This window comes from Gallus gallus, chromosome 9 (genome assembly GCF_016699485.2).
Source record: "Gallus gallus isolate bGalGal1 chromosome 9, bGalGal1.mat.broiler.GRCg7b, whole genome shotgun sequence".
Lineage (NCBI taxonomy): Eukaryota > Metazoa > Chordata > Aves > Galliformes > Phasianidae > Gallus > Gallus gallus.
In genome coordinates, this window is record NC_052540.1 from 19,477,363 (window position 1) to 19,491,867 (window position 14,505).

At 53.6% G+C, this 14,505-nt stretch overlaps 2 protein-coding genes across 3 annotated transcripts in view; one reads left to right on the forward strand and one right to left on the reverse strand.

The window, feature by feature from the left end:
* SLC7A14 (solute carrier family 7 member 14) overlaps positions 1-5,242 on the forward strand; it is a 25,538-nt gene extending 20,296 nt beyond the window's left edge. For both annotated transcript variants that reach the window (XM_422796.8, XM_046898799.1), the window contains exon 8: positions 358-5,242. In XM_422796.8, coding sequence (XP_422796.4) covers positions 358-680 — 323 coding nt within the window. In that variant the 3' untranslated portion in view covers positions 681-5,242. The remainder of the gene's footprint in view (positions 1-357) is intronic.
* Positions 5,031-13,384, reverse strand: CLDN11 (claudin 11). Its single transcript, XM_422797.8, has 3 exons — positions 13,020-13,384; positions 11,054-11,218; positions 5,031-6,108 (listed from the first exon to the last, which is right to left on the reverse strand). Exons 1-3 carry the CDS (start codon positions 13,243-13,245, stop codon positions 5,876-5,878), a joined length of 624 nt encoding a protein of 207 aa, XP_422797.1. The 5' UTR covers positions 13,246-13,384; the 3' UTR covers positions 5,031-5,875.
* Between the last annotated feature and the right edge of the window lie 1,121 nt (positions 13,385-14,505).

A 14,505-nucleotide genomic window follows, 5' to 3' on the forward strand; every position in this document is an offset into this window, starting at 1 on the left:
TTTCCCAGCAAGGCTGCAGATGGCACAATCACACGGTTAAGCAGCCATCCCAGCTGACGTTTCAAACACAGCACTCCCCGGTCACACACTGACAACACGCACTCTGCTGGTTTGAAAACCAGACACCAATGAAAACATGCATTCACTTAAAAATAAAAGCAAAAAAATATTTACTCAGATTAAGCCCTCACCAGCTGGAGCCAACTGGCACTGGGCAGGAGGAGGCTGGATGGAGGAGGCTGGATGCTGGCATGGGCTGTGGGGACAGGTGTGGCTTTGGGCTACAGTGTGGGCTAGGAGGGGAACGATGGTGCAGGGTTGCCCTCCCCAACAGCTTCTCACTCTCGCTCACCCCAGGTCTGCTCATTTACTTTGGTTACGGGATGTGGAACAGCACGCTGGAGATCAGTGCCCGTGAGGAGGCCCTCCACCAGAGCACCTACCAGCGCTATGATGTGGACGTTGACCCTTTCTCCGTGGATGACGGCTTCTCCTACGCCACCGAGGGTGAGAGCTACCCAGACTGGGGCCCTCCCGAGGACAAGGGCTTCTCATACCAGCAAATGGCAGGAGCAAAGGAAAGCCATCGGACGAGTAGCAGATCGAAAAGCAAGGGCAGGCACAAACCGTCCTCAGAAGCCCTCATTGCCAACGACGAGTTGGACTACTCACCTGAGTAGTGGGGCGAGCAGAGGGATGCTGTGCTGCCAGCCAGCCAGGAAGGGCCTGCGGCTTCCCTGCCCCGTCCTGTTCTCCACCACCACCCCGTCACCTCCGGTCCTCGGGTCACACGCCGCAACCGCTGCCGACCCAAAACCAAACCCATCCGAGGGCTTTGCCAGCTGAGTCCCACACCAGGGAATGCTGGAGCCCTGGTACCTGCCGAGCCCCAGTTGGCGCCCAGTGGGAGATGTGCCAAACTGAGGGGGCTCGGAGAGGTGGAAGGAGCCACGTGGGGGGACAAGATGGGTTTTCCCTGGGGAATAGTCACCCTATGGCCACTCCTGTGTGTTTGGCACTTTCTTAGCACGTGTGCTTTTTCCTCGAGCAACCCAGCAGTGATAGCTTAACCAGAGGGGCAGGCAGGTAGGACACGAAAGTGAACCAGCTTCATCCAAGGGGGTGGCTCAGCTCAGTTGGCCCCATCACTTGGCGTCTTCATGGCTGTTCCAGCACTAAGTGTATGCAACAGGGCCACTCCGTGCTGGTCCCCAGGCCCTGAACCCAAAGGTCCTAAATACCAGGATTCGGTGTTAGTCCATGTCTTTCACCACTCTAGGCAGTCTCAAACAAATCCTGAAATCCTGGTGTAGCCAAGCATCCTGAATCTGAGCTTGGCCTCATTTCAGATCACACCTGACCTAGACTTGTGCAAGCAGTCAGCAAGCCCCACGCAGTGTCCCTGAGATTGGACTGGACACTGCTCCCACCACTTTATCCTTCCCAAAACAGCCAGCCCATTGTTCGTGAACTGTTGTGGGCACATCCCAGCACTCATTCTGGCCTCCATGCTGTTTCTAACCTTGGCTTGGTGGATACTGTGTGAAAAGATACAAAAATACCGCTTGTTCTAGAGACACTTCTGATGTGAAACCTAAAGGAGTGACTGGGAGGGCTTCAGGACGGGAGCAAGGGTTTGGTAAAAGGACCCGTTAAGCTTCAATCTGGACCCCCCACCTGCTGCCCACCCTTGCTACACTTCTACAAGCAGAAACCCGAGAGCATTCCACCCAAAAGCCTCCATGATGCACATAAGCTCTACCAACCCACTTGGGGAGCTGCCCTACACACCTATCCCCAGCGGTGCTGAAGCCTTTGTGATGGTCACTTGTGCCCTGCTGCTCCCCTGAAAGATGCCTTAGAGATACACAGGAGAGATGGCACCTTGCGGGTCTGGCTTTATGCTTTCAGGGAGAAAGTTCGTTGCTGTTTTCCTACCAGCTCTCAAGCTAAACCACGGGGTGGTCATCCTCGTCCCACTACCGCATGGTATTTAGGCATCTGATGGATCACAAACATGTGCCCAAGTACCCTGCTGAGTCGAAGCCTGTTACTCCTTTTGCAGCCTTAATCTCTTGCTACAGAGCAGTTTGCAGTACCAGTGTGTGTCGTCGTGTCCACCTGAGTATCATTTGGTGAGAGCCTGATCCCTTGCTCTTTGGCGTCTGTAGGCACCTGTCATTGTATCAGTGTGTTGAGCGGGGCCCTTTGGCTGCTGTGGTTCCCCTGCAGCCATCCACCATTCCTTGTTCCTTCTCCATCCCTTTTTCTATCCCTTCTCCATCCCCTCCCCTTCCCCATCTCCATCCCATCCTCATCCATTCCCAGGGAAGCAGGGCAGGATGGCTGCCCACATCCCCAGGGCCACCAGCAAAGGTCATTTGGTCCGTCACATCTGGGAAGCATTGGCCTAGGGCCAGTTTGGGATGCTGAGAGGGGCCAGGAAGCTGGCACAAGTGTTGCTGTAACCCAAATATTTCTCCATGCCCTAAAAGGAGATCTTCACGCAGCCACCACGCTACAAAAGAACATTACCAGCACCACCACTGTCCCCCTCCACGCCAGGAGCCAGCATCCCTTTGCTGGAGCCCAAAGCATGGCCCAGATGGAGCAGAAATACCTCACATCCCCCAGACCAACCCAATGAGATCTTGGTCCCTCTGCAGGTTGTGACCACAGCAACACAACCCAGCACGCATCCTCCGTACAGCAGAGAGCTCACGCCCCGAGCGACGCCGGTGTCGCAGCCCCAGCTTGTAAATGATCCTCACTCCTCTCGTTTTGTTTTTGGTCCTTCTGATGTAGATCTTGCTTTTTTGCAGATGGTACTTTCTGGTGTAACAGTTCTCTGCAGTTCTGGTATGAAATCGGTGTATTCGTTAAAAGAGTTTGTTAAATTATTTTATTTTACTTTATTTTTGTGGTTTCCAGAAGCCCATTGGTGCACTGTACAATGGGGTCTTGTAGTGTGTCACGAGAAAGAAAAAAACATGCAGATATATTATGGAGTGATTTTTATTTTCAGATGATTGTGTTGTTGAAAACTATACATATAATATATATATATATATAATCAAGATACTACGAAAGAAATCTAAATTTACCAAAATCTGTATATTTTAATAAATGCATAAAGCTTTATTGTGTGCCTTTACATTCCAACGAACAGACAAATGAACAGGAACCAATGGATTTTTAAAGGAAGTCAGAGACAAGTGTGTCTCAGCATCAACTTCCATAGAAATGTAAATCTTTTAAATGAAAGAATAAATAAATTAAAAATAAAAAAAAAAAAAAAGATTTTTCCCATATAAGTTTTGTTAAGCTGACCAGTACCTGGAATTCCAATATTTTTTCAATGTTAAATTGAAGTCAGAGATGACAAAATGCCTTAAGTGCTTCAGAATTTCCTTTGTAGAAGATGCAGTTCAATGGGCTGACTTTGGTATTTACTTGCACTGTTGTGAAAAAAGAATGGTTATCCATTTGCACAATAAATAAAAAAAAGAAAGAAACAAACAAACAAACAAAAAATGAGAGCCAATGGCCACAGGTTGACTATTGCAGCACAAAGCTCACTGAGCTCCTTTGCCACGGACATGGGGATGCTCCTGGTGGCACAATGATGGGGACACACTGCAATGGGAGGCGGTGGGTGCTGACCCAGGGAGGGCTCCATTGGAATGTGGGGGACCACACCCAAGTTGGGGTGACGACAGAGCAGCCACCACTCCATTACTGATGCCAGGCGTGGTGTGGAGCAGCTTGCTGTGTTCCAACTATGTTTGATTCAATTTTGAGGCTTCGATGAGATGAGCACCAAAAGCTGTTGAGTGCTGATAGTGCCATGGCCAGCCCTGCCCAGCAGCCAAGGATCTGGATTGCTCTATGGGATGTTTTGGGGGAGTTGGTGCCTGTGGTCCTAGGTAGGGCGCAGGGAGAGCAAGGAGCTGAGCGCCAGCCCCGTGTGCCTGAAAATGTCAATTTGCAGCCTAAAGAAAGGAAAAAGTACCCCAAGTGCTGCCTGGCAAGGCTCCATTCCCCGTAGGATCCCACACCCCCCTCCTGTTGGGATTTGCTGAGCTTCCCACAGCATCACAGTTGATTCCTTCCCTCTCTGCCACCAGCCCCAGGGCTGATGTGTGCACAATCCACAATCCCTGCCGCCCGCACAAGCTGGCACCCGCACATCAATGGCAGCACTGACGCGGCCCTGCCGAGCACACAACAACCAACTGTGCCCTGCTGTGATGTCATGGGCACAAGTGTCCTGCAGAGCCCCGGGCTGCACCTCCAGGGCTGCTGGAGCTTGGGGCAGATGCAGTGTGCTGGAGCAGCAGGGTGAGTGCCAGGGCCTGGGTCTTTATCTCCATGCTATCCCAGGGGGAGAGCAGCCATCCTCATTCTCTCCATTTAAATGCTCCCATTTCAGCCTCATGTCTACCCAGGGCAAAGTGTGGGGCTGCGGCATCCCTGGCCCTAGTTGGGCTCTCCAACTAAAGCAGGCCATGGATGGGTAGATCTCAATGGATGAGTGAGCACATGCCAGTGCACCTAGGCTTGCCTACTGCCTTGTTTACAGATCCCTTCTCAGCACCCCAAACCTCCTAGTGGGATCCCTGCTTGTGCACACAGCTCCAGGATCTCCCCTTGCTTCAGCCCCAGGGCTGCAGTGTGCACCAATTACATGGAGCGAGTCGACAGCCCTGGGAACAGATGGGGCTTGGTATCACAGTAATTGGACTTCTCCAATGGGTTTCCAAGTCTCCTGGATGGAAAACATGCCACAAACCCTTACCCTGGACAAGACACAAGGAACAGCACCCAAGGCTGCAGTTGGTTCCTAGCAGGAAGGTTAGCCAGGTTTTGAAGACTCTCCCAGAAGCAAAGGCAGCCTTCAGTCCGCAGCAGAGCAGAACTTCTCATCCCAAATGGCTTCCAAAAAAACCTCCAAAATCATTAGGAAACAGCGTCATGGCAAAGCTGGCTACGGAAGCACACAGGAAGGAAGGAAAAGGAGAAGGCAGAGCCGCAGATACTCTGTTATTTATTGTACAGTATTTCAGTTGAAGTACAAAGGCATCATCAGTATTCACCAGAATTGCATTGTGACAGTGTAACTGTGTGTTAAAAACGTGCTACGGGACGGTGAACACAGATCTATGGGATGAAAGCAAATGTAAATGTAAAAACACATTTTTAGTAACTGATCTGTACAAAGAAAAAAAAAAAACCAAAACCACAACACTAAAAAAAGAGTGTGGGGATTAGAGCCCCCAGAGTCACTGGAACTATATACAGACACTGTTACGTATCGCAGCGTTAGGACCTTTGGGTTCTGTTTCCTTCATACTGATGACCGGGGGAGTGGGGGGAAACAATGTTACTAAAACGATCAAATCCGTACAAAAGTATTTACAGAGAAAGGCAGAAAAAATCCCCTACTGTTCCAGAAGAGAAACATTTGCCTATTGGGAGGGTGCATCTCCCACAGCCCTTGCTCCCAGACCGTGCCAGAGCGGTGACCTTGGCGACGGGAAAGCAAATGGGGATGTGCTGGAGTCCTCAGCAGCGGGGAAGTGCCTCTCACATCTGCTTTGCTGCTTTAAGCTCTCTTGGTGAGCAGTAAAATAAAAAACCCCAAACCCACCTGAGGCCCACGCACCACCCCTGGGGCAGGAGGATGGGGAGGGTGAAACAGGTGGGGATGGGGGCTGGGGCTTGTTTTCTAGAGGAGGGGACAACAGGGGGGAAAACAACACTTGGGACTGCCGGGCGCTTGGGCTGCCGTTTTAAAACCTCCCTGGGGAGCACGGCGGCAGCGAGCGCTGGGAGAAGCGAACCCATTGCGTGCAGACCCGGTGGGGGTGGGAGCTCAGACGTGGGCGCTCTTAGCGTGGGTGGGGGAGCTGGAGCCCGAGGCGTAGTAGAAGCGGTTCTCGCCGAAGGTCTGAGCATCCCCCGAGCAGCAGACGATGACACAGCCACCAAAGAGGCAGAGGGCAGAGCCGATCCAGCCCGTGTACAGGGAGTAGCCGAAGCTCATGATGGTGGTTTCGCGGTGGGCGCAGACGGGGAACCAGATGGTGGCCACCACGCCGCACATGGCTGGGGAGACAGGAAGGGAAGAGCCAGTCACAGAAATGGAGAATCAGTAGGGTTGGAAAAGACCTCTCCGATCATCCAGTCTGACCAAAAACCCAACACTGAGTGTGGGACCAGCGGGATACCCAGCAAGCACAGGGGATGGAGCATCCATCCTTCCTTGGCCTCCCAAGACAGACCCACACACTGGGTCTTGTCTTAGGAGGGATGCATTGATGCGTCTCCTGCAGCTTGTACTCCCTCTGGAGGATGGCGAGGAGCCCATCCCCACGCTGATCCCATGGGGAACCCAACAGCATCGGCTTCAGGAATCCTGATGCCAGAGCAGGAGTGGGGTGGGGATGCCTGAGCTGGGAGAGGTGGGGAAGGACCAGCAGCAAGGAGCAGAGCAACCACTGCTTGACACAACCTGAGGTATTACAAAAGCTGAAGAATGAAAGTCGGCCCTGAAAATGGTGCTCTGGAGAGCTGCGTGTTTAGGAGGAGCTGAGAGCGGAAGATCACAGAAGCCTCACACGTTGGAGAGGCAGTAAAACCTCAACTTGTGAAAGTGGCTTCCACTTCCCTATGGAAAATAGGGTCAGGTGATGGGGCAACGCAGCGAGGCTTCCCAGAGACCTACTGAAACAAGTCAGAGGGAGCACAGCGTTCAGCCCAGAGCCCGCAGAGCACCACTGCTGAGGGCTTCCAGTTTTGCTCCAGGCTTTTCCACAAAAGCAGGAAGGTAGCAGCGGAGCAGCGAGGTGAAGAAGATCTCCATACAGAAATCCACCCCTGCATCCCCCTGGCGTCACCCCTCTCCCTGCCCTCACCCTGCACGGCCCCGCATGCAGCAGAGCCGATGGCGTTAACCACCTACAGGAGCGGGTCCTAAAACAATACCCCTTTATGGCCCGCACATCTGAGAGGAATGAATCCGTCAATATTGACTTGCCTCCGGGACAAGCTGTGCAGGACTCCATCCTTGTGGCTATCAGAGAATCGGAGCAAAACAATAACAGGGCCGTGGCAGCGCTACAGATCTCTGCCGACCGCACTAAGAGATATGTGGAGGCGGTGTCAAAAAGTTAAGGTTGCAAGAGGGGGAAAAAAAAGGGGCAGAGAAAAAATAAAACTGTTTGGTTAAAGCAGAAAACAAACCATTGCTGCTGGCCGGTACAGCAAAGCCCATCCCCGATCACTGCGGTTATTGTGAGAAAAAATATTTTCTTATGGAAAAGAGAAGAACGTTCGGAGGATGCTAATGAAGCCAGCTATGACTTGGGGCCTCCTCAAAGCAAGGGCCCTGCAGCTCTGGGAGGGGGCTCTGGGGAAGGAGGGCTGCCCCTGCTGCAGCTCGTGAGCCTCCAGAGAGGGGTCGGATGGGAATCTGCAAAGCATTCATTAGAATGCATAAAGCTCCAGCATAAAGCTGCTTTGTTGTCCGAAAGGACACAATCATCTTTTCTTCTTCTGTCCACAGTAAATATATATATATATATTGATGTCCATAGACTATAAGAGCCTTATCCCCTCAGACCCTCCCCCATGGCGCAGTGGAGAGGACAACGCTCGTGTTGGGCCAAGGGGAGCTCTCGGGGACACCGGGACAATGGCATCTCTTGTGCAGTGGGGCAGCCACATGTAGCACCACCTTATCGTCGTGCTGACAATGCTCGAAAGCTGGAAGGCCGGCCAAGGGCTGAGCAGAGCTGCAGCTGCTGGTGATCCCAGTGGGGAGGAGGAATGCACTGGGATGGCTGCTGCAGTCAGTGCAGTCTGGCAGAAAGCAAGAGGAGCAGCCCGAATCCTATCGACTGCTACCACATTGTCCCCATTGGCACCACCTGTCCCTGAGTCCCACATCCCAGCGGGTGCCACTTCCTTCTGACCATGCACCTGATCTGAATCTCTTAACATTTGCCATTATAGGCATGGTTTAATCCAGCAGTGGGAGCACATGTAGAATCATTAAGGTTGGAAAAGACCTCAAAGATCAGCTTGTTCAACCGCCCACTGATAACGTTCATAATCTGCCCTCCCAAAGCACAGTCATTTTATGCAGGTTGTGTAAGTGTTTAGATTCTGCTTCCCCTCCTGCCCTGAGCCACCTGCCCACGGGGAACACACAAGTACTGCGGCCCAAGCCATCGACTGGGTGCCACTGATTTACTGGCTGGACCTGATGAGCTTGAAGGTCTTTCCCAAATCAAAGCTGTTCAATGATTCCATGATTTCTTATAGGGGGAGCAGTGTGACTTGCAGAGGTCTCTTAGTGCCCACAGCTCCCCAGAGGAAAAAGAAAGAGAGAGAAAGAAAGAAAGAAGCGCTTTCAAACCTTGTTTTTCTTGGGATAGAGTCCTCTGAGAGAAAGCAACGTCCAGAGGAACATATTAATATCATCTATTTAGAAGGCAATAGCTAACATGGTCAGTTAGCAGTGGTAAATCCCAGTAACTAACGTACTTTCCATCTGTTTATCTCCCTCATGTCCCTCACTTCCCCATGGGAAGACAATCACTTGGGTACCAGCACGGGGTCCCCCAAATTAGCACCAACAATATGGGATGGGACGGTTTTTTCCATCAACATCGCACAGGAGATGTTTTCATAGCAGCTCAGAGCAAACCACCACCGGCAGCTGTGTGCAGCCATAAATCAATTCCCTTGGTCAGATAGGATCAAGCAAAGACATAAATACATCAGCACGCAGGATAGGAGGGTGTGCACACATGTTGCACTCTGCGGCCTGCTATTATCAGCGGACAGGAAAATCAATGGAATATCTGAGCCCATTGTTTTCCTGGCAAGTTTTCAACTATTTTTTTTTCTCTCTCTTTTATTTTTTTTTTACAGTTCCACACTGTATTTCAACCCCTTCTTTCCTTTTTAACAATTTCAGTGCTAAATGCCACCCCCTCCCCGAGCAACACGCAACATTTGCCAATAGAGCCAACTCCAGTGATTGCATCCCCACTCGATATATCTGCAGAGTTCATGGGTCTGGATTTGTTTTCTTCTAACCAGACCTCTGGGAGCTGTTCTCAAGCCTTGACTTTGGGGGGAAAACACAGAAACCCGTGAGCGAGAGATCGGTGGCCAGAGCATAAATAAGAACAGCCCATGACAGAAAGACTTTTAAGCCAGCATTATGTCTTCTGAGGCCTGATGTTCATACTTATTGAACGCTCTGGAATGGTGACACTTCATTTTTCCAACAACAGATCATTAACCAGCTTAAACAATGTCAAAGTCCCAAGCTCCGTGCGTTACTCTCCTTCCAAGGGGACTGATTTGCTAACCAGCCTGGAAAAACAAATGGGTTTTGTACAAAAAGAAGCGTGGGTTGATTATTTTTTTGTGAAAAGTTTAGGAGCCAAAGGAATGTGTCCATCCTTTATCATTGCGCAGCTCTGGGGCAGCCCAGATCACACAGGGTAACGACCAGCAAGAAGGCCAAACCTGACCCAAAGTGCACCTGCTGGCCTTCATCCTTGTTATCTCTTCTCACTGGCCTTACACCATGGCAGGACCAGACCCAAAGCCCAACTTCACCCCCACGGAGCTCTGGGCTTTCACTTGTCCTCATGCAGTGTGACTCATTGTAGTCACTGCCATGTCTGCTGCTCCTGCAATCCTGCTGCCCTACTGCAAAGCAGATTTAGGGGCAGTGCTCTCAGCCATGCAAAATGGGGCTGGTCTACAGCACAGTTCTCCTTGCCCAAAACTAACATCTGCCATTTGTTTGCCACAAAGCGCAGCTCTGCTGGGACTCCCCCAGCTCCCAGACCAGAGATAACAGCAGAACAGAGCCTCCTGTTCCTACAGTGTCACTGACAGCATGAAAAAAAACCCTTTTGTTCACTGCCAAGTCCAGATCTGTGACTTGAGGTTTCAGGACAGGGATGAGGGACACATTCCCAGAGCTCTCCAGTGTTTCTGCAACTGATGGGATGTCCTAAGAGGCCCCGTAGAGCTGATGTTAGCACTTCTAGCTGTGGCAACAGCCCCTTAAAGCCCAGAACTATTGGAAGCCCTCCTTGATCTCACTCTTACATTTCAGACATACTGACTCATCCTAACAGCTCCTCACTGGAGCAGGGACCTTGTAGGAGGAACACATGGAATCATAAATGCTGGAAAAGATACCTAGGGCCACCAGGTCCAACCCCACCCCACCCCCCCATGCCCACTGCCCACATCCCTCAGTGCCACATCCCCACGGCTCTGAACACCTCCGGGGACGGTGACTCCACCGCTCCCCGGGCAGCTGTGCCACTGCACCACCGCTCTCTATCAGAAGAAATGTTTCTTAATACCCTGAGCCTCCCCTGGTCCTATTGCTGGGAGAAGAGACCAACCCAAATCTCACTTTCTTTTTAATACGATAAGAATTGGTAGAACGGTAGATGTGCCAAAGCTGGGTGGTGGGGACCTCCCATCAGAGTATGGAGGGATCTGCTGCACAGGGCTCCGTCCCTCCTTGTCCCCATGCCTCCCCAGCTGGGGACATGCAGCTCCATGTGGTGCCCACTTGAAAAAAAACCTCAGGAGAAGCAGAAGAAAGAGGAGCGGGGTGATGTCAGCGCTGGCTGCCGGCGAGCAGCAGAGCCGCACAAAGAAGCCACTCTCCCTCTGCCCCCTCCTCTGCCAAGCAGACGGGTGAAAACAAGGCCCCGCAGCCTGTGGCTGGGGTGACGAGGCCTCAAGAACACGCAGGTGCCGTGTTGGGGACAATGAGCTTCACAGGCTGAGCTGCACAAAACAATCTCCTCCGCGGGCCCCGCGGACGGGAAGAAATCCCAAGGACAAGGCTGGCAGGAGGCACAGGGCTCTGCTCCCCTCCCCCAGGGGCCAGCCGCCTCCTCGCTGATGTCCCAAAGGAGCAGCACCCACTGCCCATAGATCTTCCCCTCCCGGCTCACACAGCGCACCATCCCAAAGCGGAGGAGGCCGCGGCGCGCCTTACCCAGGAGGATGATGAGGATCCCCCCCAGCTGGGAGCGGCGGTACTTGGCGGCGCCGGGCTCGTGGCCCATCCGGATGCAGGGCAGCACGGTGATGAGCAGGAAGATGGCGGGGAGGCCCAGCACGGAGGCGGCGATCATCAGCGCTCGGCACGCCTGGACGTAGCCTGCGGGTGGGGTGAGGACAGAGGATCTGCGTTATTTGGCTCAAAAGGAGGAGAACTTTTGGCATCCGATGAGCTCCCAACACCGTCACGGAGTGCAAGAGATGGACTCTATGGTTCCATGTAACCCGTTGTGTAAAGCAAAAAGCCAGCAGTGTGAGACAGTCAGTGTGCAGCTCACGGGTGTGCGAGGCCAACAATTTCCATGGAGTGAGGAATACACAACGCCTACCCAGCAAGACGTAGGGCAATCATGAAGCTGGGAAATACGGCAGTGAGCGAAACAGCTGGGGAGGGGGCTTCCCACACCTTTTCAGCCTTGGAGCAGCCCCACTATTCCTCAGGCCCCTATGGACACCACGGGGTGCCCTGGGCTTTCATCACCACCTCAGCCTTCCTGCCCTGGGGCAGCCAGGAGCAGTGGGGCTGCACATGGCAGCGTCCCTTAACTCCCAGTTCCCCTAAGGAGTTAAGGGCAGAAAGTGAAACCCCTAAACAAAGGAGATGGCAATGCCCAGCATGGCCTCTGTGTAACCGATCCCAAGCAAACAGGCACACACAAACAAGACACAAACGTTCCAGTTTGAGGGCTTGGCTCGGAGGAGGACTCCGAACACAGTTCAGCTGAAGGGAGGGAACCAGGAGGGATCCCATGGGGAGCAAAGGGGCTCGGAGTGGGTACAGGCAGAAGGATCTCGCTTTGTGATCTGCTTCTGCCGCAGAGAAACACTGCTTTCTGTTGGGGGAAGACTTTATTTCCTCATTTATTGAGTTTAATTCAATGTTTTGTCAAGAGAAGCCATTTTTCCTGCCCGCTGTGCTGGATCACAGTGAACAACGGCAGCTAAAAGGAAGGCAAACTGACTGAGCTGTGAGTACTGACAGGGAGAACAGGAGCTGATCTGAGAGGTGCAGCACTGCCAGCCTCCCTGTAACATGGGTCGGGCGTTGGATCAGAGGGAATTTCAGGAGTGGCCTCTCTAACCACTGTGAGGTTATTTCCACAGCCACTGAAAACAGAGAAGGGAAAAAGGAACGAAAAATGAGGGATGTCCATTTCTACCCTGTCGGCTGTGGAAGGGGCACCCTGACGAGGTGAGACAGAGCAAAGAAACACCATAGAGTTAACAACCATTAAAATAGGTGAGGTAAGTAGCTAAAATAACCAGCTAAAGATCACACACAGACCTTGGCAGGTTCAGATAGCCCCAAAGATAAAGCATTCACTTTGCTTTATGGTTGGGAAGTGCCCAGGCAGATCGTGCAGGGAGCAGACGTGCCTATGCTAAGAGCTCTGCCATGTGTTTGAGCACAGGGGAGGCACAGGACCGTCAAGACCGATGACAGCCTTCCAAAAGATTAAAAGCCACAGCAGCATGAATAATGGATGCCGCGAGATCCATCGTTCTCAACATCATTTTGAGGAACAGATCCTTCAAAGCTTTAGTGGCTCATCATCACCTCAACAGAACCGAGATACAAAGAACACGGAGATAGCAGAGAGTAGGGTTTGCAAGGCAGGCTGGGGATGAGGTGGGAAAGGAGCAACTCGTTAACAGTTTGTTAGGAGCAGTGGTTGGTAGAATAAGTGGACTTTAATAGCCGGAGATAAACGTTATGCTTAAGTGCAGTTAGAAGCAGGTGTGAGTCAACGAGCACCGCGTTAGGAGGCATCACCCAATTCTCTGGCGTTTGTAAGGGACCATCCCCTGCGCTGATGAAGCAGACGGAGCTCCGCCATCGGCCACCCCGCAGAGGGGCACAGCCTCGCCCAGCGGGGCGGGAGGAGAGCCGGGCGGCGTACCTGGCAGGATGAGGATGTCCACCAGCGGCTTGCAGTGGTAGAGGCCCGTCGCCATGACGCAGTCTGCCCACAGCCCCTTGGAGCCCAGCTCGTCCATCTTGCGGCAGGTGGTGATGGTGTAGCCGCAGGTCACCACCCAGTCGTTGGTGGCGGTGGCCACCACCACCCCGATCCACCCGATGAAGCTGCAGACAAACCCGGCCAGGTGCAGGCAGGTGGCCACCATGTCGACGCGCCGGGCTCGCGGGCCGGGACGGGGAGAGCGGGGCTGGAAGAGACGGTGCGGAGCGGGCTGGGACCCGGAGCTGCCGGGAGCTGCGAGCAGCCGGGACTGGAGATGCCGGGAGAGGTCCCCGAGCTGCACTGGGCGGCACCGAGCGGCCTCTGCCCCTGGGAGGGGTCAGCGCTGCCTCCGGCCCCGCTCCATGGGAGGAGCGAAGGGGAGCCCCGACTCGCGCGTCCGTCGCGGGGCCGGGCCGGGCCGGGGGCGTGCAGAGAGGGCCCGGAGCGGGGCGGGCAGCCCGGCGGCCGAGACGCGGCCCGGGGGTGCAGCACAGCGGCGCTCCTGAGCCGCGGCGGTCCCGCCGCCGTCGCCTCGTGGGTAAACGGGGCGGTCGAGGCGCGCGGGACGCGGAGCCGAGTTGTGACTGCCGCTGCGATGCCGGGCGCTGCGGCGCGGGGGGACCGCTGGTGGGCAGCGGCGGCAACTGCAGCGGTCAGCCGCGTCTCCGCCGCCCTCACCTGCAGCACCGCGTCTATCGAGGCGGCAGCTGCGGGTGGGGTTAATCCTTTCCTCGGCACACACCCGGCTACAGCTGTCCTTCCCCCTCCCCGTCCCTCTCCCCACCCTACGTGTTTTGCTATGGGGGCTCCCTGACGGCAGGTAACCGTGTTAAGCAACGTAAGCACCCGGCGCACAGAAGCGGGGAACTCCTCGGAGCCACCGTAGGGCAGCTTCCACCATCAGTAAATGAAAATATTTCTCATCAAATAACGTTTAACGCTCGCTTCCAACGTTAGACGTTGATAGATCTCAGCGCTTGGTGTGGCAGTGCGTGTTATCTCTTCATTACCCATCTATTAAGGAGAGGTGTGAACAACTCCAACGTTGCTAGAGGAGTTAAGCAGCAACAAAAGCTGTGCACCAGAGAACGTGCCAGCTACACAAGCGGTTGTATTTATGTACATAGACGCCAACTCTGTGCCGAGACGCACAGATATCTCACTGCCAGCAGCACCTGCACGGAGCCGCAGGGAAAGCAGCCGCTGCGAGAGGGCGCTGACCTGGTGATCTGCTGAAATACCCATTAGGAAACCGGGCACCTCCTGCGGGCAGTGGGAACGGTGCAAATTTCAGCGTCATCAGCGTCTTAATTGATTGCAATCAAAGCAAGGCAGACCGTCCTCCCCAGAGACGCCCCGTTGTGACACACCTTCCTGGAGTCACAGTGGCACTTCAGCGCATGTCCCCACTCAGACGGGAGTG